The following is a 27608-nucleotide window of genomic DNA, read 5'->3' on the forward strand; positions in this document are numbered from 1 at the left end:
GGACTAGGACATACATCATGGACATTCTGGTAGTATAAAGGAAACACAATCTTATTTTGTCCCTGATAGTTCCAGGGACATGTGGATTTGTGATGGTGGGCGTTTATTGAGTACCTACGATATGCACTTTACACACGCCTCTGATCCTTCAGTGTCCCTGTGAAGCAGCTATTGTTCCCATTTTAGAGATGGGGAAGTATAGGCCCAGGGACATTAAATAACTGGGCCAAGGTACACAACTCGGAAGTGGTGGAGCTGAGATGGAAACTGAGGCCTCTGATTCCACATCCTCTTTGACCAGGGGACCCCTGGAAACAAGTGCATTCATGTTAGCCTAGTGAATGAGCATCTACGGGCAACTCAGTGAGCATCTATGAAGCGCACACTGTGCCCAGCCATCACTCAGAGATAACATAGAAGCTGGGTGATGAGACTCAGACACATGGGCAGCTTGTGAATGAAGCCCAGGCAGGGTTATTTGAGCTCACACTCTCCACACCAGCCCCAGTCCAGCCCACCGTGGGCTTTGGTTCACGGTGAGGGGAACGGATTGGGACCTGCAGGTCCAGCTTCGACCACCAGATGGAGGCAGTGGGCTGCTAAATGTGACTGTCCTTGGAGGTTAATAGGTCGCCTTGGGTGGGTTTCTTAGAATGGGGTGGCAGTGCCTGCAAGCTAAACAGCTCAAGGGAAAGAACAAAAGTGTGAATGTTTCTAGGCATCCATTACTAGGCGGGTAAAAAGGACTGGATACAGAGAACCTTAGAGGGACGCCAAGTGAGACACGAGGGGATGGGGATGATGTTAATCTAGGATGCTTCCCTGCATCCATCTGGAGTGGACCAAGCAAGCCCCAGCCTCTGTGTCTCAACACTGGGGCCCTGCGTCCCTGGGGGCAGCTGATGGCAGCCCTCTCCTCCGCATGCCGTAGCCCTGGGTCATGCTGTTGAAATAGACCGGAGAGTAGCGCTTCAGGTAAAAGAGGATCATGTAGCACTTGGGGCCAGAGTAACCCAGGCTGATGCCCAAGGGGTTGAGCATAGTGACCAGCACCCCCCCATAGACAGACGTGAAGGTGCAGAGGAAGATGGAGGAGGTGAAGTACAAAGTCATGCAGCAGGTGGTGAACTTGGCCTCATGGTTGGTGGGCAGCTCTTCGCACATGCAAGCAAAGCCGAAGCCCACCATGAAGAGGAGCAGGTCCAGGCTGGGGTTAAACAGCAGCTCCTTGCAGTGGCTGGGGCTGCAGGAGGGGATCGTGACCTAGGGACGTTGGGGTTGGTGTGGGTGGCAGGGCCAACAATTGCTCGCCACCGTGACTGCCTTGAGCGCTGTGACAGAGCCACAGACACAGGGCCCATGGTAGCAGACCCAGTACCGTAGACACGAGGGAGGTGGCTGGCCATTTTGAAGAGGCCATTTTGGATGATCTGGGAAGAGCACATGGTGATGCAGGAGATGCAGATGGTAAAGCAGAGGGTGAAGAGAGCCTGGCAGCAGAAGCACACAAAGACTGTGGGGGGCCCTCCGGACCTGGGAACCATCCTGTATGCCTCCAGCAGCAGTGTCAGCACCAGGAAGCACATGGGGCCCCCAGCCGAGAGAACCATGGATGTCTGGAAGTGCCTCCAGAAGATTACCAGGGTGGCCAGGGTGCTGAGGAAGCCCAGGGTGGCCAGCATGGCACAGTGATGGTGGATGCTTTGGAAGGGCAGCTGTTGCTTAAAGCAGGAGGTGTCATTTCTGTGGGACCCCTTATAACTTGAGCAGGGCTGACAGTCAAATTCATCTGCAAAAGGTCACCTACAGCAACTCCTGTTAGCTGAACCCCCCTTCCCAGCACCTACATCCACCAGGCCTGCAGTGGGCCACTGGGAGAGAGTTCTAAGGGCAACCCTTGCAGTCACAGCCAACACTCACTGAGCATCAACCACCCCCAGCTCATCAACTCTTCATAGAATCCCCATTTCACAGATACAGAAACTGAGGCAGAGGCAGGTAAAGTCACAAAACCAGTAAGTTACAGAGGCAGGATTTGAACCGAGATCTCCTTGACTCAGAGCCTAACAACTATAATTCCTTGCTTCCAAGACTTCACCCTCTGTTAGAGGGCCATTCAACCATTTATTCAAAGAATTCATTCAACAAATATCTTCTTGAGTGCCATCGACTATGATGGATACCTGGGGTGAGAGGCTACACAGATGGATATATCCTAGCCCCTGCCTTCAGGATACTGACCAGTTGGAAGAAGATGCCAAGTGAAATCATTTGACAAGCTTTTGTTGAGCACCTACTTTGTACCCTGTGCTCTGCTGGGCACAAAGTACTTTGATTGGTAGATGTATGTATATGCTTAATTTATTAATCAGTGAAGTCATGAAAAAAAATAATTTGAACCCCAACTCTAAACTGTGCTAAACACTAATGTGGCAGACAGATGACACTCTCCCCACCTTCCGGGAGTTTGTTCTATAGGGGAGATATGTGTTAATTCTTCTAATCAAGGAAATCATTCATTAAACAAACATTCACTGAGCAACAATCAATATGCTCTGAACGATGCTATGCACTTGGGAGGCCAAAGAGATAAATCAGATTCTGTCCCGTCTGCTAGAAATGTGCCTTCTATTGGCAGAGTTATTCATTCATTCATTCACTCATCATCCAGTGGACACTCCCTGGCCTGCCCCCTCACCTGGGCTGTGTGGGTGGAGAGGGAATCAGTTACAGCCCTGCCTGGGTGGGCGTTATTCCTTCTCCCACCCCCACCCGCAAAGAGACTGCATTGAAGATTTTTCTCTAATCTGGTAGTGGGGAGATACAAGCAGAATCAGACATGGTCCCTGGCCTTTGGACACTTATACCCCCTGGGGGAGACCCCAGAGGTGAAGGGCCCGGAGACCCTGAGGGTAGGGAAGGTGCAAGGTAAGGGCTTGGGCCTACAATACCTGCAGTTTGGTTGAGGAAGAGACCAGGGAACCAATCACAACACTCGAAGCAGCAGGGGGTGGATGCCCACGAGCTGCTTCCTTTGCCCAGGCTGGCAGTCCTTGGAACACAGACATGGGAGTCTGGGGGGAAGAGGGCAAGGTACACACGTTGGGGCTCTCCCTGCTCTCTCCATCTAATGGGGTACTCAGGAGAGGGAAGCCTGGCCTCTGCGTGGGAAGGGAGGGGTGCTAGGACTGCCATTAGAACTGGACCTCTGTAGGGAACCTCTTCATTTTGCCTGCCCAGACCTAATCCACCTTCTTTAGGTAGTAAGAAGATGGAGACTTTCTGAGGTCATTGAACAGATAGGCCGTGACTTGGAAGCCGCTAGCAGTCGTCCTGTCTCTAGGGTGAAACATTCCTGAGGAAGGATCTGGGAGATGGGGAGAGTGAGATGCTGGATCCCCGCTTGCCTACAACTTCATGGCCTACCCCTAAAGTTTTCAGTGACATGAAGCGATAATTAACTTCTTGCTTACATCACCTTCTGTCCCTTGCAACCAAGAGCCCTAATTCATGTAGCCTTTATGGAAGGGCAGGGGTTTTCAGATGAACAAGAACAGGTAGGCAGTGACCAGGTTTATTGTTTTTACTGCTGTATTTCTAGAACACTGAAGAGTTCCCAGCATAGAGAAGGCCTCCAGTGACTGTTTATTAAGTGAATAAATGAATTACCATTAGCGGAAACAGTAAAAGCGTGGAGGAGTAGAAGGGGGGTGGTATACTTGGGAAGAGAGCATCTCCGGGCCTGGCTGGAGTCAGGGTGCATTCGGGGAGAGGGCAGGAGATGGTGGAAGAGCCACAGTCTGAAGGCTCATCCGTAGCACACTAAACATGCAGATGCAGGGGGAGGCAAGCATGGTTCTAGAAAGGGGGAGTGGCCTGATTAGATTCAGGGTGTATAAAAGTCATTCTGGTGACCAATCAGGATGGTACTGCAAGAGCACACATATGACCAAGGGCCCAGACGAGGGGAACCACGGTAGGACCACTTGACCCCAGAGTTTTCCGTAATTACTCCCCTCTGAGCCCGCCGGTGTGAAATAAAACCTCAACACTCCAAGACCTCCGATTGCCGCTTGGTTCTTCCATCAGCTTTTGCTCTGATCGCTTGGTTCTTCCATCAGTGATCCAGTCCAGGTTTTCCAGTATTTTCCATAACAAGAGCACTGCTCTTCTTGCCTCTCAGAGGTCCCCTGTCACCCTGTTCCACCCCTGTAGTCCCATTTCATGCAGCCGTCAGATGGTATTTCAGACATCTTGTTCCCCTCCCTGAAACTCCATGGAGGAGCCTCAGTGACTCTCTATTGGCCAAGGTTAAAAATCTGATCCCCGCCAGCCTGTCCAGGCCTGCCAGGGTCCTCTCTGCCTCCCACGGGCCCGCACACATGTGGAGGCATATCCGCACGAATACACCCCATTCACACACACACCCATCCAGACCTGCACCCCACTACTCCCTTGCCATGTGTCCCTTTTCCCCACTCCCGAACTCGTCTCTTCACTGTCCCCTCAGTCATCAAAATAATCCTACCTCTTACCCATGGAATCTCAACCTGCTATTCATTCATTCACTGATTCAAAAAGGTATTAGCACACGCTGATGCCAGGCCCTGGGAATACAGCAGTGAGCCAAATGAGGCGAAGTCTCTTTCTATGGGATGAATGTCTTCATGGGGAAAAGAGACAAAACACATGTAAATATGTAATAGGACAGATAGAGATAAATAGCATGAAGGAAAATAAAGCCATGCAAGAGGATGGAAAATGATGGAGGAACTGATTATAATCTCAAATGGGGTGGGCAAGCAAGGCCTCACTGAGCAGATGATATTGGAGCAGACACCTAAGATATGAAGGTATCTGTTCAGGCAGAGGGAACAGCAGGTGCAAAGGCCCCAGGGTGGAGAAACTTGGCAGAGTAGAGGAGCAGCAATTCCAGCATGCTTGAGCAGAATGAGCAAGAGGGAGAGAGGGCGGTAGATCAGCTCAAAGAGGTGGAATCAAAATGCTTTGGCTTTTTCTCTGATAGAAGTGAGAAACTACTGGAGGATTCCAAGCAGAGGAGTGATAGAATCTGACTTTGTTTTAACAAGAGTTCCCTGTTTTCTACGTTGAGTATAGACTGTAAGGGGCAAAGGCGGAAGCAAGGGACCAGGCAGGATGTTCTTGTAATAATCCAGGTGAGAAATGATGCTGGTTCTGACAGGTGAGAGATATAGCACTGGAAGAGGTGAGAAGGGGTCAGATTCTGGATGTATTTGGGGAGTGGACTGGACAGAGTTTACTGTTGCACTGGATGAGAAAGAGACGAGTCAAAGGTAACTCTGGTGTTTTTGGTCTGAACAACAGAAAGATGGTGTCACCTTTTACTGGGATGGGAAGACCTCAGGAGAGCAGGTTTGAGTAGGCAGGTGAATATTTGAAGTGAATCTAAAGGGAGAAGTCTAATCTAAAGATATAAAGTAGGGAATGAATGTAGATGATATTTTAAACCATGTAGACAGAGAAGAGAGCAAGTCCAATGGCTGAACTCTGGTACACTCTGGAGTTTCAAGGTCAATGAGATAAGGAAGAACCAGAAAAGGAGACCTAGAAGGGAGGAGTAGTCACAGATGTAGGGGAACCAAGAGAGAAAATGGCTCAGAGACCAAGTAAAGATACTGTTTCCAAAGAAAGGAAGTGATTAGCTGTTTCAAATCTGCTGACAGGTTGACTATGAAAATGACCGTTGGATTGGCAATATGCAGACATCAGTGACCTTGACAAGCGCTGTCTCAGAAGAGTGGTGCAGATGAATGAAAGCCTCCTTGGAATTTGGAGTGGGTTCAAGACAGATTAGGGCACTTCTGGTTTTCCAGTCTGGCATATAGGGAGCTTGGAAGCCATCACTTCTTTCCTCACAACATGAGAAAGGCTGAGCAAACTAAAAATCAACTCTTCTTGAATCCATCAGAGAACTGGAATCACAGGGGTGCAGACCCCAAAACTGGAGAGACGGGTGAATATGCAGAATCACAGGTTACCAGGAGCAGAAACTGCCACTGGAGGCAGCAACTGGTAGGACAATTCAAAGACTACGTGACTAATTGCTGGAGATTGACCTTGGACTGGCTTGAAAGAAAAATTCCTGGGTGCAGTCTTACGCCCAGGTATCCTACCAGGTTGTAGACTGGAGGTGAAGATTGGAGAAAAATCTCCTTATGCTTCCAGTAGAGAGGGAGGAAAAAGTAACCATTTTTAAATACATCCAGAGCATTCTGTTCTCCTTTAAAAAGGACTGCCTTCAAGGGAAACTACTTTATCAGAGCCTAACTGACATAGGGGAAGAGAAGTACCCAACTCTGGCCCCCTCCAACCTTCCTGTCTTACCTAAGGCGGGGAAGCTGAAAAGCACTTGTGAAGGACACAGCCCAAGGGCACAGGTTCATTGAAAGAATGAAACCTAGTCATAGGATCATTACAGAAGGTTCCTCTCCTCCCGTACCTTAGCACCACATCATTCAGGCTCCTGTATAACAGGGGGTTACAACCAAAAGAACTTCAAGGGTCTATTTAAGGAGGAGTCTCTGGGGAAATCAGACACCAGAGGAAACAAAAAGACACAAGAGGAAATTTTAACCTCTGACACCACAGCACAACAAATTATAAACATAGCCTAACTCCTACCCAGATAAACATAAAACTTCACACTAAAGATTTATGTATCTCAGTTCCAATAATTCATGTCTGGATTCCAACAAAAAAATTACAAGGCATGCTAAAAGACAAAAAAAAGAAAAAAAAACAGTCTGAAGAAATAAAACAGTATCAGAACAAGACTCAGGCATGGCAGAGATTTGGGGATTATCAGACCAGGAACTTAAAATAGCAACAATTTCTATGCTAAGGCTGTAATTGAAAAAGTGGGTAACATGCAAGAACAGATGGGTGACGTAAGCAGGGAAATGGAAACTAAGAAAGAATCAAAAGGAAATGCTAGAAATTTTTTTAATAACATGGTAACAGAAATGAAGAATGCCTTTGATGAGCTCATCAGTAGACTGGACATAGCTAAGGAAACAATCAGTGAACTTGAAGAGATGTCAATAAAAATACCTTAAACTGAAAAGCAAAGAGAAAAAGATAAGCAAAAACAATCAAACAAATGAACAAAATATCTAAGAACTATAGGATCATTACAAAATGCATAATTTAGATATAATGGGAATACCCAGAGGAAAAAGGAACAGAAGAAATAATTGAAGGAATGTTGGCAGAGAAATTTCTAAAATTAATGAAAGACACCAAACCATAACACAAGACAGGATAAGCATTAAAAAAAAAAAAAAAAAAAACTATACCTAGGTCTATCATATCAAACTGCAAAAACAAAAAAAAAGCAAAGATAAAATCTCAAAGGAAGCCAGAGGTGTGAAAATACCAACAAAAATAGTTACTAGAGAAAAAGAAGGGCATTTTATAATGATAAAAGCGTCAATCCATCTAGAAGATATAATAATAATAAATATATATAACCTAACAAGAGAGCCCCAGGAGACATGTTGCAAAAGCCATCAGAACTGAAGGGAGAAATAGACAATTCTGCATATAACATTCCACAATACTTGGAGACTTCAATACCCACTCTCAATAATGGCTAGAACAACCAGACAGGAAATAAACAAGGAATAGAGGACTTGCACAACACAATAAACCAACACTCTATCCAACAGCACATCCTCCCCAGAACACACATCCTTCTCAGGTTCACATGGGACATTTCCCATGACAGATCATGTTAGATCACAAATTAAGTCTCAATAGATTTTAAAGGATATCACACAAAATACCTTCTCTGACCACAATGGGTTGAAGTTAGAAATGAGTAACAGAAGAAAAACTGGAAGATTCACAAATTTGTGGAAATTAAACAACCAATGGACCAAAGGAGAAATTAGAAAGGAAGTGAGAAAATAGAGATGAATGAAAATAAAAGCACAACATACCAAAAACATGGGATACTGTGAAGCAGTGTTAAGGGGGAAATTTATAGCAATATATGCTTACGTTTAAAAACTAGAATGATTTCAAATCAACAACCTAACTTTACAACTTAAGGAACTAGAAAAAACAAACTAAACCCAAAGCTAGCAGAAAGAAGTAATAAAGATTAAAGCAGATATAAATTAAATAGAAAATGGAAAAATAATAGAAAAATCAATGAGACCAAAAGTTGATTCTTCAATAAGATCAATGAAAGTTGACAAACCTTTAGTTAGATGGACTAAGAAAAAGAGAGAAGATTCAAATTACTAAGATCAGAAATAAAAGTGGGGATATTACTACCAATTCTACAGAAATAAAAAGGACTATAAGCGACTACTATGGGTAACTGTATGTCAACCAATTGAATAACTTGGATGAAATGGACAAATTCCTAGAGACACAAAACCTGCCAAGACTACATCATGAAGACATAGAAACTCTTAATAGACTTATAATTAGTAAGAAGATTAAACCAGTAATAAAAAATATGACAAAGGGGAGAGGGGCGGAAGATGGCGGCGTGAGTAGAGCAGTGGAAATCTCCTCCCAAAACAACATATATCTATGAAAATATAACAAAGACAACCCTTCCTAGAATAAAGACCAGAGGACACAGGATAATATCCAGACCACATCCACACCTGAGAGAACCCAGCGCCTCGCGAAGGGGGTAAGATACAAGCCCCGGCCCCGGGGGAGCCGAGCGCCCCTCCCCCCAGCTCCCGGCGGGAGAAGAGCAGGCAGAGCGGGAGGGAGACGGAGCCCAGGGCTGCCGAACACCCAGCCCCCGCCATCCGGGCCAGAGTGCAGGGCGCTCGATACCAGGAAAACAGGGCAGCAAGAACAGTGAGCAGGCACTGGAGGCTGGGCGCCAGAGGACATAAGAAAAGCAAGCGACCATTTTTTTTTTTGCTTTTTTGCTGTTTTGTTTTGGCGAGCGCTTTTTGGAAGTCTTAAAGGGATAGGGACCCCAATACTAGGGAAACAGGGCAGCAAGACCGGTGAGCAGAGGCCTGAGGCTGGCACTGGAGAATAAAGAAAAACGAAAGACCACCTTTTTTTTTTTTTTTTTTTTAATTAAAAACATTTTTTTTTTTTTAATTAAAAACATTTTTTTTTTTTTTAATTAAAAAAATTTTTTTTTCTTTTTTTTTGGTGGTCGTTGTTTTGTTTTGGCGGGTGCTTTTTGGAAGTCTTAAAGGGGCAGGGCGGGTCACTTAATCCAGAGGTAGGGAATCCGGGATCTCTGGGCACCCTAACCCCTGGGCTGCAGGGAGCAGGGAGGCCCCTTACGGAGATAAATAGCCTCCCAGCAGCTCCTGCTCCAACGCGACTCCACCATTTTGGAGCAGCAGCCCGAGCCAGGCCACGCCCACAGCAACAGCGGAGATTAACTCCATAACAGCCGGGCAGGAAGCAGAAACCCTGTCTGCGCGCAGCTGCGCAGCACAAGCCACTAGAGGTCGCTGTTCTCCCAGGAGAGGAGGGCCACAAACCAACAAGAAAGGAAGTCCTTCCAGCCGTCACTCGTCCCAGTTCTGCAGACTATTCCTATCACCATGAAAAGGCAAAGCTACAGGCAGACAAAGATCACAGAGACAACACCAGAGAAGGAGACAGACCTAACCAGTCTTCCTGACAAAGAATTCAAAATAAGAATCATAAACATGCTGACAGAGATGCAGAGAAATACGCAAGAGAAATGGGATGAAGTCCGGAAGGAGATCACAGATGCCAGAAAGGAGATCGCAGAAATGAAACAAACTCTGGAAGGGTTTATAAGCAGAATGGATAGAATGCAAGAGGCCATTGACGGAATTGAAATCAGAGAACAGGAACGCATAGAAGCTGACATAGAGAGAGACAAAAGGATCTCCAGGAATGAAACAATATTAAGAGAACTGTGTGACCAATCCAAAAGGAACAATATCCGTATTATAGGGGTCCCAGAAGAAGAAGAGAGAGGAAAAGAGATGGAAAGTATCTTAGAAGAAATAATTGCTGAAAACTTCCCCACACTGGGGGAGGAAGTAATCGAACAGACCACGGAAATACACAGAACCCCCAACAGAAAGGATCCAAGAAGGACAACACCAAGACACATAATAATTAAAATGGCAAAGATCAAGGACAAGGAAAGAGTGTTAAAGGCAGCTAGAAAGAAAAAGGTCACCTATAAAGGGAAACCCATCAGGCTAACGTCAGATTTCTCAACAGAAACCCTACAGGCCAGAAGAGAATGGCATGATATATTTAATACAATGAAACAGAAGGGCCTTGAACCAAGGATACTGTATCCAGCACGACTATCATTCAAATATGATGGTGGGATTAAACAATTCCCAGACAAACAAAAGCTGAGGGAATTTGCTTTCCACAAACCACCTCTACAGAACATCTTACAGGGACTGCTCTAGATGGGAGCACTCCTAGAAAGAGCACAGCACAAAACACCCAACATATGAAGAATCGAGGAGGAGGAACAAGAAGGGAGAGAAGAAAAGAATCTCCAGACAGTGTATATAACAGCTCAATAAGCGAGCTAAGTTAGGCAGTAAGATACTAAAGAGGCTAACCTTGAACCTTTGGTAACCACGAATTTAAAGCCTGCAATGGCAATAAGTACATATCTTTCAATAGTCACCCTAAATGTTAATGGGTTGAATGCACCAATCAAAAGACACAGAGTAACAGAATGGATAAAAAAGCAAGACCCATCTATATGCTGCTTACAAGAAACTCACCTCAAACCAAAAGACATGTACAGACTGAAAGTCAAGGGATGGAAAAACATATTTCAGGCAAACAACAGTGAGAAGAAAGCAGGGGTTGCAGTACTAATATCAGACAAAATAGACTTCAAAACAAAGAAAGTAACAAGAGATAAAGAAGGACACTACATAATGATAAAGGGCTCAGTCAAACAAGAGGATATAACCATTCTAAATATATATGCACCCAACACAGGAGCACCAGCATATGTGAAACAAATACTAACAGAACTAAAGGGGGATATAGACTGCAATGCATTCATTCTAGGAGACTTCAACACACCACTCACCCCAAAGGATAGATCCACCGGGCAGAAAATAAGTAAGGACACGGAAGCACTGAACAACACAGTAGAGCAGATGGACCTAATAGACATCTATAGAACTCTACATCTAAAAGCAGCGGGATATACATTCTTCTCAAGTGCACATGGAACATTCTCCAGAATAGACCACATACTAGGCCACAAAAAGAGCCTCAGAAAATTCCAAAAGATTGAAATCCTACCAACCAACTTTTCAGACCACAAAGGCATAAAACTAGAAATAAACTGTACAAAGAAAGCAAAGAGGCTCACAAACACATGGAGGCTTAACAACACGCTCCTAAATAATCAATGGATCAATGACCAAATCAAAATGGAGATCCAGCAATATATGGAAACAAATGACAACAACAACACTAAGCCCCAACTTCTGTGGGACACAGCAAAAGCAGTCTTAAGAGGAAAGTATATAGCAATCCAAGCATATTTAAAAAAGGAAGAGCAATCCCAAATGAATGGTCTAATGTCACAATTATCGAAATTGGAAAAAGAAGAACAGATGAGGCCTAAGGTCAGCAGAAGGAGGGACATAATAAAGATCAGAGAAGAAATAAATAAAATTGAGAAGAATAAAACAATAGCAAAAATCAATGAAACCAAGAGCTGGTTCTTTGAGAAAATAAACAAAATAGATAAGCCTCTAGCCAGACTTATTAAGAAGAAAAGAGAGTCAACACAAATCAGCAGTATCAGAAACGAGAAAGGAAAAATCACGACGGACCCCACGGAAATGCAAAGAATTATTGGAGAATACTATGAAAACCTATATGCTAACAAGCTGGGAAACCTAGGAGAAATGGACAACTTCCTAGAAAAATATAACCTTCCAAGATTGACCCAGGAAGAAACAGAAAATCTAAACAGACCAATTACCAGCAACAAAATTGAAGCGGTAATCAAAAAACTACCAAAGAACAAAACCCCCGGGCCAGATGGATTTACCTCAGAATTTTATCAGACATACAGGGAAGACATAATACCCATTCTCCTTAAAGTTTTCCAAAAAATAGAGGAGGAGGGGATACTCCCAAACTCATTCTATGAAGCTAACATCACCCTAATACCAAAACCAGGCAAAGACCCCACCAAAAAAGAAAACTACAGACCAATATCCCTGATGAACGTAGATGCAAAAATACTCAACAAAATATTAGCAAACCGAATTCAAAAATACATCAAAAGGATCATACACCATGACCAAGTGGGATTCATCCCAGGGATGCAAGGATGGTACAACATTCGAAAGTCCATCAACATCATCCACCACATCAACAAAAAGAAAGACAAAAACCACATGATCATCTCCATAGATGCTGAAAAAGCATTTGACAAAGTTCAACATCCATTCATGTTAAAAACTCTCAGCAAAATGGGAATAGAGGGCAAGTACCTCAACATAATAAAGGCCATCTATGATAAACCCACAGCCAACATTATATTGAACAGCGAGAAGCTGAAAGCATTTCCTCTGAGATCGGGAACTAGACAGGGATGCCCACTCTCTCCACTGTTATTTAACATAGTACAGGAGGTCCTAGCCACGGCAATCAGACAAAATAAAGAAATACAAGGAATCCAGATTGGTAAAGAAGAAGTTAAACTGTCACTATTTGCAGATGACATGATACTGTACATAAAAAACCCTAAAGACTCCACCCCAAAACTACTAGAACTGATATCGGAATACAGCAAAGTTGCAGGATACAAAATCAACACACAGAAATCTGTGGCTTTCCTATATACTAACAATGAACCAACAGAAAGAGAAATCAGGAAAACAACTCCATTCACAATTGCATCAAAAAAGTAAAATACCTAGGAATAAACCTAACCAAAGAAGTGAAAGACTTATACTCTGAAAACTACAAGTCACTCTTAAGAGAAATTAAAGGGGACACTAACAGATGGAAACTCATCCCATGCTCGTGGTTAGGAAGAATTAATATCATCAAAATGGCCATCCTGCCCAAAGCAATATACAGATTTGATGCAATCCCTATGAAACTACCAGCAACATTCTTCAATGAACTGGAACAAATAATTCAAAAATTCATATGGAAACACCAAAGACCCCGAATAGCCAAAGCAATCCTGAGAAAGAAGAATAAAGTAGGGGGGGTCTCACTCCCCAACTTCAAGCTCTACTATAAAGCCATAGTAATCAAGACAATTTGGTACTGGCACAAGAGCAGAGCCACAGACCAATGGAACAGACTAGAGAATCCAGACATTAACCCAGACATATATGGTCAATTAATATTCGATAAAGGAGCCATGGTCATACAATGGCGAAATGACAGTCTCTTCAACAGGTGGTGCTGGCAAAACTGGACAGCTACATGTAGGAGAATGAAACTGGACCATTGTCTAACCCCATATACAAAAGTAAACTCAAAATGGATCAAAGACCTGAATGTAAGCCATGAAACCATTAAACTCTTGGAAGAAAACATAGGCAAAAACCTCTTAGACATAAACATGAGTGACCTCTTCTTGAACATATCTCCCCGGGCAAGGAAAACAACAGCAAAAATGAGTAAGTGGGACTATATTAAGCTGAAAAGCTTCTGTACAGCAAAAGACACCATCAATAGAACAAGAAGGATCCCTACAGTATGGGAGAATATATTTGAAAATGACACATCCGATAAAGGCTTGACGTCCAGAATATATAAAGAGCTCACACGCCTCAACAAACAAAAAACAAATAACCCAATTAAAAAATGGGCAGAGGAACTGAACAGACAGTTCTCCAAAAAAGAAATACAGATGGCCAACAGACACATGAAAAGATGCTCCACATCGCTAATTATCAGAGAAATGCAAATTAAAACTACAATGAGGTATCACCTCACACCAGTAAGGATGGCTGCCATCCAAAAGACAAACAACAACAAATGTTGGCGAGGCTGTGGAGAAAGGGGAACCCTCCTACACTGCTGGTGGGAATGTAAGTTAGTTCAACCATTGTGAAAAGCAGTATGGAGGTACATCAAAATGCTCAAAACAGACTTACCATTTGACCCAGGAATTCCACTCCTAGGAATTTACCCTAAGAACGCAGCAATCAAGTTTGAGAAAGACAGATGCACCCCTATGTTTATTGCAGCACTATTTACAATAGCCAAGAATTGGAAGCAACCTAAATGTCCATCGATAGATGAATGGATAAAGAAGCTGTGGTACATATACACAATGGAATACTACTCAGCCATAAGAAAAGGGCAAATCCAATCATTTGCAGCAACATGGATGGAGCTGGAGGGTATTATGCTCAGTGAAACAAGCCAAGCGGAGAAAGAGAAATACCAAATGATTTCACTTATCTGTGGAATATAAGAACAAAGGAAAAACTGAAGGAACAAAACAGCAGCAGAATCACAGAACTCAAGAATGGACTAACAGGTACCAAAGGGAAAGGGACTGGGGAGGATGGGTGGGTAGGGAGGGATAAGGGGGGGAGAAGTAGGGGGGTATTAAGATTAACATGCATGGGGGGGTAGGAGAAAAGGGAGGGCTGTACAACACAGAGAAGGCAAGTAGTGATTCTACAACATTTTGCTAAGCTGATGGACAGTGACTGTAAAGGGGTTTATAGGGGAGACCTGGTATAGGGGAGAGCCTAGTAAACATAATATTCGTCATGTAAGTGTAGATTAGTGATACCAAAAACAAAGCAAAAAAAAAAAAAGGGCAGTTCCTGTGTGGTAACCTCCAACGAGTTCTACACAAGGGTATAAAGGGCATATAAAAGTGTAGGCAAAGGGTCTGTTTGTGTTTATACAGAGGATCAAAGCCTAATTGGGCTAACCCGAAAATGAACTAAGATACAATATGAAAAAGAACTTCCAACATCTGCACTCTCTGGAAGACTCATGCCAGAAGATGATCATCAAAAAACCCCAACAAAGATCCACGCACTGCTACAGCTGTAGATGCACTCATCCCACCAGTTCCTGGACTTGCCATGGGAATGAGGAAGGAGATATCTAAGCTGGCCTGTGCATACAGTAAAACAACAAATTTGACTGGATCTATACTGTTGGAACTCAACCAAGAATTAGGAGAAGTGCAAATTGTAGCGCTCCAAAATCTTACAACTACAGACTATTTACTGTTAAAAGAACATAAGGGAGGTGAACATTCCCCAGGAATGGGTTGTTTTAATTTGTCTGATTTCTCTCAGACTGTTCAAGTTCAGTTGGACAATATCCACCATATCATAGATAAGTTTTCACAAATTCCTAAGGTGCCTAACTGGTTTTCTTGGTTTCACTGGAGATGGCTGGTAATTACAGATATGCTTTGGTTATGTAACTATACTCCTATTATGTTAATGTGTGTGCGCAATTTAAGTAGTAGCTTAAAACCTATACATGCTGAAGTTACTCTACAAGAAGATATATCAAAGAAATAATCAATCTTCCCATGTTTTCTTCTGCCTGCTACTTCTATAGCTTTTCTTCTTCCTTCCTAATTACAACCCTTAAATAGAATTCGTGCCTCATATCAAATTTACCGAGTATCATAATTCTTCCAAGTGGTAAAGATACCTCAAGACAAATGCTGGGCATAGAAGCCACAGGGCATAAATATGCAAAGAAGTAAAAAGCTAACCTTTTCAAACAATAAGGCTTCTCTCTCACTTACCAACTTCACATTTCCCTGTATGGCCCCGGAAGATGACTGGTTAGCCAGAGACGGGTAAGATTCCTCAAGGGAGGAACAACCTAAGACAGGCACAGTCGCAGGGGGGCCATCAGGTGAGAAATTGGGGAGCAGCAGAGGTGAGGCTTAGAACCTCCCCCCTCATGTTCTGAGAGAAATCTTCTGCATACGTGGATGTTTTATTGCCCTTGTCTAGCTCGGATTAACACATAGTCTACAGGCACACACCTGATCATCTACATTTGCTCTCTTACAACACTAAACTATGTTTTCTACCTTTATCTTGTATCTACCTACCACTTCAGCATTGTTTTAAAAATAATAATAATAAAGAGAGAAATGTGGTATCCACATATAAATCAAGTATAAAAACCAAATGAGTATTCATATTTGAACTGACTGTTTATAGTTCATAATGCATGAGCAAAACCAAAAGTTTCTGTGATGACTGCCCTTGTACTGTTCACTATGTAACTTATTCACTATGTAAGAATTTGTTCTCCATGTAAGAACTTGTTTGTTATGCCTCAGAAGATTGGAGACTGACGAAAATTAGGCTTGGGGTGGATTAATGATTGTGCATTGAGCACTGACTCCCCTATACAGAATTTTATTGTCATTAACAACCATTTGATCAATAAACATGAGAGATGCCCTCACAAAAAAAAAAAAAAAAAAAAAAAAGGACAGACTTCCAATGGTAAAATAAATAAGTCACCGGGATGTAATGTATAGCATAAGGAATATAGTCAAGATATTGTAACAGCTTGGTAGGGTGATAGCTGGAACCTAGAATTATGTATATAAATGTTTTACCACTGTGTTGTACACTTGAAACTAATGTAATGTAATACTGTGCATCAACTACCCTTCAATAAAAAATAATTATTAAAAAAAAAAAAAATGACAAAGAAAACCCATTGACCTGATGGTTTCACCAGTGAATTCAAGCAAACATTTAAAAAAACTAACAGTAATCTTTCTGAAACTTTTCCAAAATTGAAAAGGAGGGAATATTCCCTAACCCCTTATATGAGGCCAGCATCAATCTGATACCAAAGCCAGACAAAGGTACTACAAGAAAGTACAAACCAACATCCCTTATGATGCAAAAATCCTCAGCAAAATCCTAGCAAACCAAGTTCAGAGGCCAAGTGGGATTTATTCTGGGAATGCAAGGATGGTTCAACCATATTAAAATCAATCAATGTAATATACCACATTAACAAAATAAAGGGAAAAAACCATGTCATCTCAATTGATGCAGAAAAAGCATTAAACAAAATTCAACACTCTTTCATGATACAAGCACATAACAAGGAGTAGACGGGAGCTATCTCTACATATTAAAAGTCATATGTGAAAAGTCCACTATGAACATCATACTTAATGGAGAAAGATTGAAAGATTTTCTTTATGATCAGGAATAAGGAAAGGATGACTGCTTTCATCACTTCTATTCAACAATAATACTGGAAGTCCTGCCTGGACAGGAATAAATAATATGACCTGTTCACAGATTAAATGATCTTACATGTAGAAAATCCTAAAAATTCCTCACACACACATACATAAATTGTTAGAACCAATATAATTCAGCAAAGTAGCAGGATACAAAGTCAACCCATAAGAATCAGTTGCATTTCTATATACTAACAAAATAAAAAAGGAAATTAAGAAAAACAGTCCCATTTACAATAGCATCAGAAAGAATAAAATACTTAGGAACTTTGGAACTCAACCAAGAATTAGGAGAAGTGCAAATTGTAGCGCTCCAAAATCTTACAACTACAGACTATTTACTGTTAAAAGAACATATGGGATGTGAACAGTGCCCAGGAATGGGTTGTTTTAATTTGTCTGATTTTTCTCAAACTATTCAAATTCAGTTAGATAATAACCATCATATCATTGATAAGTTTTCACAAATGCCTAGGGTGCCTAACTGGTTTTCTTGGTTTCACTGGAGATGGCTGGTAATTACAGGTATGCTTTGGTTATGTAACTATACTCCTATTATGTTAATGTGTGTGCGCAATTTAAGTAGTAGCTTAAAATATATACATGCTGAAGTTACTCTACAAGAAGATATGTCAAAGAAATAATCAATCTTCCCATGTTTTCTCCCGCCTGCTACTTCTATAGCTTTTCTTCTTCCTTCCTAATTACAACGAATTCTTAAATAGAATTCGTGCCTCATATCAAATTTACCGAGTATCATAACTCCTCCAAGTGGTAAAGATACCTCAAGACAAATGCTGGGCATAGAAGCCACAGGGCATAAATATGCAAAGAAATAAAAAGCTAACCATTTCAAACAATAAGGCTTCTCTCTCACTTACCAACTTAACATTTCCCTGTGTGGCCCCGGAAGATGACTGGTTAGCCAGAGACGGGTAAGATTCCTCAAGGGAGGAACAACCTAAGACAGGCACAGTCGCTGGGGGGTCATCAGGTGAGAAATTGGGGATCAACAGAGGTGAGGCTTAGAACCTCACCCCCCCTGTACTGAGAGAAATCTTCTGCATATGTGGATGTTTTATTGCCCTTGTCTAGCTTGGATTAACACATAGTCTACAGGCACACACCTGATCATCTACATTTGCTCTCTTACAACACTAAACTGTTTTCTACCTTTATGTTGTATCTACCTACCACTTCAGCATCTTATTAAAAATAATAAAGAGAGAAATGTGGTATCCACATATAAATCAAGTATAAAAATCAAATGTGTATTCATATTTGAACTGACTGTTTATAGTTCATAATGCATGAGCAAAACCAAAAGTTTCTGTGATGACTGCCCTTGTACTGTTCACCATGTAACTTATTCACTATGTAAGAATTTGTTCTCCATGTAAGAACTTGTTCGTTATGCTTCAGAAGATTGGAGACTGACGAAAAATAGGCTTGTGGTGGATTAATGATTGTGCATTGAGCATTGACTCCCCTATACAGAATTTTATTGTTGTTAACAACCATTTGATCAATAAATATGAGAGATGCCCTAACAACAACAACCAAGAAAAAGTACACACTTCCAATTGTAAAATAAATAAGCAACCGGGATGTAATGTATAGCATAAGGAATATAGTCAAAATATTGTAACAACTTGGTATGGTGATAGCTGGTACTTAGAATTATCATGTATATAAATGTTGAATCACTGTGTTGTACACCTGAAACTAATGTAATGTAATACTGTGTGTCAACTACCCTTCAATAAAAAATAATTATCTAAAAAAAAAAAAAAAAAAAAAAAAAAAATACTTAGGAACTAACTTAACCAAGGAGGAAAAGACTTACACAATGAAAACAACAAAGCATTTCTAAAAGAAGTTTTAAAAGATGAATAAATGGATAGACATCTCATGTTTATAGGTTGAAAGTCTTAATATTGTTAAAATGTCAATACCACCCAAAGCAATCTACAAATTTGATGCAATCCCCATCAAAGTCCCAGTAATTTTTTAAAGAAATAGAAAATCCCATCCTAAAACTCATATTTTAGGAAACCTCAAGTGACCCTCAATACCCAAAACAATCTTGAAAAAGAACAAAGCTGAAGGACTCACTTCCTGATTTCAAAATTTACTACCAAGAAGGATTGGCCGCACTTACCATTATTCTCAGGAGCCCATTATAGGATTTGTATTTCTTATTCCCCCAAGCTTAGATTTTGCTAGAACAGGTTCTGTTTTCCAAAGGGGGAGTACTTCCACCAGCAAACACAATGACATTCTCTATTACAACCTGGCCATTTAGGGGGCCTCATGCAAGTGAATAAAAGGGCCAAGAAAGGATTAGCATGAGGGGCAGGGGGGTAGGAAGGAGTAGGTGCGGGATCCAGGGGCTGCCTCTGGTGGTGCCGCTACAGGCCAGCAAGGACAAGGCGATCACAGACTCAGACACCCTGGGCATGATGTCTGGGTCACCAACCAGTCAACTGGCCTAGAGCAGCCAAATGGCTGAGAGTGAAAGGAACCCAGGGTGGACGGCGGAAGGGATGACGTTGAGTATCAGTTCCACTTCAGGCCCAGCTGTGGCAGCAGGGCCCGTGGCGGGGTCCACTTGGCACCCCTTGTGTGGAGACTGGGCTGGCTGCTGCCCTAAAAATCAGACTCACCAGGCTCAATCAAGGACACAAACCCAGTGGGTGCAAAGAGGAGTGGACATCTCTGTGACCCCCCTCATATTTTCTCAGCCCACCTTATGTTCCTGCCCTTGCTACAGCAACCAATTTCATGGAGGTGCTACCTGGTAGCCCCTCACCTCAGCTGCCCTGCAGACCTCTGCTGCCCTCTGCCCTGGGGCTGCAGTGTGAAGTGCCCACACACAGCTGCTGGGCACTCACACATGTGTAACCTAGAAATGCAAGGGAGCTAACACCCCATGGGGAGACCATGGACCACTGGAGGGATGGGGGTGTGGTATGGAGCCTGGATCAATGCCATCTCCTCCCCTCCCTTGGGGGACAGTTCTAAAGTGGCTCCTCAGAAGGTCCTGGTAAGACGAGCTCCATTTGCTCACAGCCATGGCCAGCTTGAGAACGTTCCCTTATGTGGACTTTCCCACTTTCCCTGTTGATCTCTTCCACTCTTGTTCCCCTGGTTCCTATCCTGGAATAAACTGCACATAAGCCCTTGTCTCAGGCTCTGCTTTCTGGGAGAAACCCAGGTGAAGACACGGTTATTTGTTCAATTGTGTCCCCTCAAATTTCATATGAAGTCCTAACCTCAAGGACCCAAGAATGTGGCCTTATTTGGAAATAAGATCATTGCACATGTAATTAGTTAAGGTGAGGTCATATTAGAGGAGGGTGGGCCCCTTTACTAAAGGAGATTTGGGACAGATGCACCCGCCGGGAGAGCACCTGTGATGAGGGCCGACCGCAGGTGACGCAGCAGAAGCCAAGGAAAGCCAACAGCGGCCGACAAGCCACCAGAAGCTGGGAGAGGGGCCAGGGGCAGATTCTCCTTCACAGCTCTCAGCAGGAATCAAGCCTACCAACACCCTGACCTCTGACCCCAGCCTCTTGGACCCCAGAACTGTGAGACAATACATTTCTGTTTGAGTCCCCTAGTTTGTGGTGCTTTGTGAGAGCGACTAATAAAGATGTTAACTCCATTTACTCCATTAAAAATTCCCAAGAAGCCCAGGAACCAGATACCCCTGGACCTGGAGATAAAGCGGGGCTCAGGGTACAGGTGGGGAGTGATGAAGGCTCTTCGAGAAGCCTTTAGGTCCCCTCCCCGCCCCATGCGGCAGGGTCTCTGCCTTCCACAGCTGAGCAGCATTCTGACATTATCTAAAGAGGGTACAACAAAGGAGCCTTAGACTGATGAACGTCCGCCACAGCTGAAGGCACAGCTGCTATAAATAACATGAGTATTACTTGATAGCATGTAGCCTGAAGGCTGTATGTAGAAGCAGGACAAGCTGTGTGGCCTTAGGCAGGTCATGCAACCACTCTGTGCCTTGTTTCCTAACCCATAATATAGTGAGAATAGTGGTGTCTCTTTCCTAGGGTTGACATGAGAACTGAAGTCCTTAGCGCACACACGTCCAACAAATGCTTACTCTGGAGAGGCCCTGAGCCCCTCGGTCCTGAGAAAGCCCTTAACTTACACAGTGCTAATCAACGGAAAAGGACAGGACCCCAGACAATACACCCACAGAAATCCCGCAGCTATCAATGAATCTTGGGTGGAAAGGGCCCCTGCCACCCCAGCACAAGCCCTGACGCCCTGGCACCCAGCCCCTGGCCACACCCCCAACCAGCCCCCAGAGCTGACCGTGCTGTCGGGGGTGTGCCAGGAGGTGCTGGGCAGGCCTTCAGCTACTGCAGCTGCGGTAGCAGGAGGCGATGCTCTGGGAAGGTTCTGGTTAAGGTCCCATTGGCACTGGGTGACCTCCAGGCACATGGGCAGGTCCCCTTTCTGGTCAAAGGAGATTTGTTGGCCCGAGAGGGTGCAGATGACCTTCCAGAATTTCTGGAGTAGCTAGAGAGGCCAGAGGGAGAGGAAGTGGCCTCAGAGGTTGGGCCAGACCTGGGAGAAGTTCTACCATCCCACTAAGCCCTGGTTTCCACCTCTGTAAAGTAGGGGCAATAAGACTTTGCCAATGTGGCAGTTTGGGAGGCACTGACTAAGGCTCTGGCTCCGGATTCAGACACATCTGGGACCCACTGCTTAACCCTAGTTTTCTCTTCTGTAGCAAAGAGGTAGCAACAAAAACACCATCTCCTGGGCTTTGGAGAGACTCTAGCTTTAAAGCAATTTATGAGTTCATCTGTTAGGGACTTAGAACAGTGCCCAGAAAACAGTGAGTCCTCACTTCGTGCTGTTACTCCCTTGCTCCAGAAGTCACCTCAGCCATCCCTCTGGGACCCAGTACCTGGGGCCCAGAGTCCACTGCCTCTCCTCCCTGCAAGGGTCAGCTGCACTGTCCCCATCTCCTGGGTCCTTCCTGCCTGCCCACACTTTAGAGTCAACTATCTTTCCAATCTCTCCCTGTCACACTCAGTCTGCAAGAGCAGACTTTGGACTGGCATCCTTCAGCCCAAATGCCAGTCCCAGGTGTGTCTGCAATTTGCTGTGTGACTTTAGGCAAGTCACTTAGCCTCTCTGGGCTAGCCCTGAAAGGACTTCCAGCTTAGATATCCCATTGGTCTGGCTCCTAGATTTTCCCACCATAAATGGGAGAGTCTATTGGACTGTATCTCAGGAGCCCGGAGCTCACCTCACCTCACCTCACCACTGACAGACAGATGGATAACCACGGGAGCTGGGCCACAGCCTTCTCACTGCCCAGCCCAGAGAGTGAGGTCCTGGCTCTGGAAGCCTCTCCAGAACTTTCACATGCTGCTGGGCCTGAGGGCAACGGTCCTGGGAGCTGAGAGGAGGGAGGCTTCACCTGCAGATGGGGATCAGGGCGGCGGAGGCCCCAGGGAGCCAGATGCTGGTGTCCGTCACACCCCTGCTCCACCTGGCCAAGCTGGGCTGAACAACCTGGGATCCCAGGGGCCCAATACATGAGGTCAGAAAGCTTTGTCCCGACAACCCTCCTGAGCAGGTGGGGGCCTGGACTGCTATTAGCAGGGGCCCGGGGCTCCTCTATGGGGTCTGAGCCTTGATTCTCCTTCCTAACCTAGCCCCACACCCACCCCAGCACTGGCTCTGGCTCCAAGCCCCACCTCTCTCGCCTAAGGCCAGACGCAGGTGTCAGCCATGGATGCAGAGGAAAAGGACATTCAGCTTCTCCTCTGTGCCAGGTACTCTGCATATGGCATTATTAATCTTCTCCATAACTCAACAGGCTGCATGTTGTTCTTTCTACCTAACAGATGAGAAAACTGAGAGGCAGAATAGTGAATAACTTGCCCGAGGCTGCTAGTGGTGGCAGAGCTGGGACTCGAACCCAGTTGGCCCAATTTCAAAGCTCTGCTTGGTTCCTCATCACCTACCTCCCAAGAGATGGGTGGATGGCCATATAAGAGATGCCAAAGAGCGAGTGAGGACGACGAGCGGGTGGCATATGAACCAGGGTGGTCCTGGCTGGCTGAATGGTCCCTGATAGGGCCCAAGGGGCCTCAATCCCCCATTTATGAACTAGATGGTGTCTTGCTAATGGGTTTCAGCCCTGGGCAGGTTCACCATGGATTCAGTGAGACTGAGGAATGATAATGGGGCGTTCTTGGGGTGAAAGGGTTTATTACCTGGCTTGTTCTCCCTGCATTAGGTTGAGAACTAGAATTACATCTGCACCCAACAGTCTGCACGTCTGTAATCCTCCTTTGTCTCTGCCTCTGCCCAGAGGGCTGGGCAGAGCTCTTTATATAGTGACTCAGTCAATAATAGCTAATTGCCCACGGGTGTGGAAGCATTAGCCTAGCAGCAGGCCAGTTACATCATCAAGTAGTTCAGGTTCAGGTGAGGATCCTGGCCATAGGAACCCCAACTTTCCCCACAGATGGACTGGACCAGAAGATTCTGAGAAGACCTCATGGCTCTGCCCCAGATGATTCAATAACCTGCTGAGCAATCTCCCTTGGACTGCCCAAGCCCCCTCTCATGTGCCAGCCTGGATCTCCAGCCTCCTCCTGTGCAGATGTCCCATCACCACAGGGAGCAGCTGTTCCGGCCTCCACCTCCAAGGCTCCTCATCACCCGACACCCCCCCTCCCCCTCGCCTCTCCTAGGGCACCTCCTCTCCATCCCCACCACCCTGCCCTATTTCATCCTCCCTCCACTCCCTAGCTGGGTGACCATCACTTCTCTGAACGTTCATGTGGATAAAGTGAAGGTTTCTATGATGGGCTCTAGGAGGGCAATGATTTCTGTTTTGTTCCTGGCTATATGCCCAGGTCCCGCCACTCTGACTTCCTGCTGCCCTTGGCAGACAGATCTTATTCGTGGTCCTCGTCTCGTCCTGGTGAGAGTCTGTCCCCCCCACGGTGCCCCTCTGGGGCCTGGTGCATGGTGGACACTCAGTAAATGGGACTGGATGCCCTCGTTGCTGTTAGTACCCTTTGGTCTCCACTCTTAGGAAAGAAGCTGACTGGTTCTCCATCACAGCTCCTGCCAGTCATGGCAGGTGAACCAGAGAGTGGGTGGATCCGGGTTCAAAGCTGCCGTCTGCTGCTTACCACTAGGCCACCATGGGCAACTCGCTTCCACGCCCTGGCCCTCAGTTTCCCTATCTGTTGATCATCAACCTCATAGGATGGCCGTGAGTTAGCATGATATCTACTGGGCACTCAGAGCCCTAGGCACTTAAGAAACAGCAAAACAGCCATTATTACTAGGCACAGCATTAAGGTAGCATGAGACAGAAAGTAAAATACGGTGTTTACCAGCAGGCTATGGAATTCCTTTTAAAGAATAATTACATTTTTAGAAAATAAACACTTAGGGTTGCAAGGTCAGGCTCTGAGATTGTGAGCGTGGAGGGGTACAAATAAATGGAATAGGGGCAGGGTTAGGAGCGAACCAAATGGCTCTGTTAAGAAAGTGAACAGGTATTTGGGGGTGGAGGGGATCCAGAAAAAGGGAGGAAGGAGAGAATGAAGACCAGATATAGACAAGGGTGGGGCAGTGGCTGAGACCCAAACTGTGGAGAAGCCGAGGAACTGTTCAAGGACAGAGATGCTTGAGAGCAAAGTATGAAGTTAGTCTGTGGTGTAAATCCCCACGGCTCCTCCAGATCCTCAGTACAATCTCTACGCCCCTGAAGTGCTCACGGTAGGGAATGTATGTGTGCATAAATCAGAAAAACACAAGATCTGAAATTCCAGGTGTGAATCAAGGCAACACAGAATGGGAACAATGAGAAGGTCTGTAAACCTGCACAGGGAAGCTGGGCTCCCACCCACTGTGTGGCTTCAGGGAATTTCACCCCAATCTCCAAGAACAGATGATCTTGGATAAGGATGATTAAATTAATAAAAAAAAGGAATTCTGTTGTGTCACCATGAAGGACTTCTGGTTCTGTGCATCTGGAGGCAGGGCGTGCATGCCCCATGGTCACTGCCACTAGTTTGCCCAGAACCACCAGGGAAGGGGAGGCTAGAGCAGAGCACTGGGGTGCCCTGCAGTCTCCATGGCACCCACAGACTGTGCCTGCTCCATGGGGTGTTGGCTGTCCCTGGGCCGGGCCTCACCTGCCAGGCATAGACCACCTCCTTGGAGCAGCTGGCCTGCTTGCAGCCCAGGAGGCTGTGCAGCTATGTAGGCGACAACAGAGACGGCCAAGTACACGTTGTAGACTAGGCGCTCACCGGACAGTGTGAGGACGGTGTTGAAGGATGCAGTGGTGTCCTGGAAGGTGCCACACTCCCATTTGCAGGTGGTCTCCAGGCTGGGGCAGCCTGGCCTAGTGGAGGGCATGCAGAACTCGCCGAAGCCCAGGTGGGCACTGTCTGGGTGGTGATGCACAGGAAGGTGCCTGCACGGAGCAGCTCAGTGAGGTTGTGCAGGACCAGGTCCACAGCCCAGGACTTGGAGGGGATCCACACTATGCCGTGAAGTTCCGGCACAGCACCTCGTGGAAGAAGTCATGCAGGGCCAGGTCTGGTGAGAACACCAGCATGACACGCACCGTGCTCCACTGCAGGTTGTCCGGGAGCTCGCACTCCAGCTGCATGGCCACCTGGTTGGGCTGCGGTGTGGGCAGCACCTTCTGGAGGGTGATGCAGATGTCGCCATCGGCCAGGTGCTCACTGAGCCCCTGGCTGCCATCATAGCCATAGTCGGCGCCGCTCACCAACACGATGACCCTGCTCCAGCAGAAGGGCAGCATGAGCTGTACCATGACCTTGATCTGGTGACTGGTCCCTGGCACTGTGTGCAGGAGCGCTGGAAAGCCCAGCCTGTCATGCAGCTCATTGTTGATGGTGCTGTAGGTGATCTGCTGGAGGGGAGGGGCCACCAGCATCAGCAAGGGGCCCATGGCCAGGCCCCGTGGGAGGTTCCACCTGCCATTATCATCCTGGCGACATCTGGGGAGCACACAGTGCCAGCCATGCCCTGGGCTGGGTGATGTACACCATCATCATCATCACTGTAGTGACATTTAGTGAGAACCTACTATGTGCCAGGCCCTAGGCTAGGAGCTTTACATCAGCATCAACATGGTATCATTGTGGTATCACTTATGAAGCACCTACTATGTGCCGAGCTCTAGGCTAGGTGATTTATATCATTATCATTCCCATCATATAGTCACATTTGTCAAGCACCTACTGTGTGTCCCTGAGCACAGTGCCTTCCCCCTCACCACGTTCACAGTCACTCACATCTCCTCCCTCAGCTCCAGGACTTCCCGCTCTTGGATTTCTTCCCAGTTCATTGGCTGCTCCATCTCCTTGGCGGGCTCCTTCTCTTCTCCGCTGAAGAGGACCTTGGAGGACCAGGGCTCAGCCTTCAGTCCTACTTCTCCACCTGCTTTCCCTCCCTTGGTGACGTCAAACAAGCTCCCAGCTTTAAGTACCACTTCCAACGCTGACGACTCCCAGTGTATCGCCCTGGCCTGGACCCTCTCCTAAACTTCGGACCCATATTCACAATGGTCTACCCGCTGGCATCTCAAACGTCACATACCCAAAACGACTCCTGCCTCTCCTGAACCTGTTCCACCCATAACCCTCCCCATCTCCACTGATAGTGAATCCATCCTTCCAGCTACTCAGGCCAAAAGCGGAAGAGTTGCCCTGGGCTCTTCTCTCTCCCACAGGCCCCATTCAGTCCGTCAGCAAATCTCACTGGATCTACCTTCAAAATGTGTCCATCCAGTGCCTGCCACCGCCCACCTTCCCCCTTCATCCTAGTGCGGCCACCATCATGCCAGGCCTGGGTCACCACATTATCCCCCCACCATGCCCCCCTGCAGTCTAAGCTTTGGCAGCCAGGGTGACACTGCTCACACAGTGGCAGTTACGTCACTGCTCTGCTCAAAACCCTCCAACAGCAACTAGTGTCACTCAGAAAAAGCCAGAGCCCCCCAGTGGCCCCTAAGGGGCCCCAGTGTTGAGTCCAGCCTTTACCTCTCTGACTTTGCCTCCTCCTACTCTCCCCGGAACCCGGTTCTGCTCACCCAGAGGACACGCCAGGCACCTCCAGCTTCTGCATTTGCTGATTCCTCTTCTGGAGTGTTCTTCCACTGGATACCCATGTACCTCCCTCAGTCCACTCTTCAAGGCCTTGGCCAACCGTCAGCAAGACCCACCTGACTACCTGGTTAAAACCACTATCTCCCCCTCCCCCTCCCCCGTCTGCCGACATGTCGAATCTCCCTCACCGTGCTTGGCTTTCATTTTAATCA

At 45.6% G+C, this 27608-nt stretch overlaps 1 protein-coding gene across 1 annotated transcript; it reads right to left on the reverse strand.

The window, feature by feature from the left end:
* Positions 1-867: 867 nt before the first annotated feature.
* Positions 868-27568, reverse strand: TAS1R2 (taste 1 receptor member 2). The gene is given in 11 exon segments (XM_057501927.1): positions 868-1379; positions 1382-1789; positions 2952-3009; positions 3011-3074; positions 21543-21790; positions 25450-25512; positions 25514-25695; positions 25698-25811; positions 25814-26286; positions 26584-26676; positions 27513-27568. Coding segments are annotated over 11 exon segments (2271 nt in total).
* Between the last annotated feature and the right edge of the window lie 40 nt (positions 27569-27608).

This window comes from Manis pentadactyla, chromosome 4 (assembly GCF_030020395.1).
Source record: "Manis pentadactyla isolate mManPen7 chromosome 4, mManPen7.hap1, whole genome shotgun sequence".
NCBI lineage: Eukaryota > Metazoa > Chordata > Mammalia > Pholidota > Manidae > Manis > Manis pentadactyla.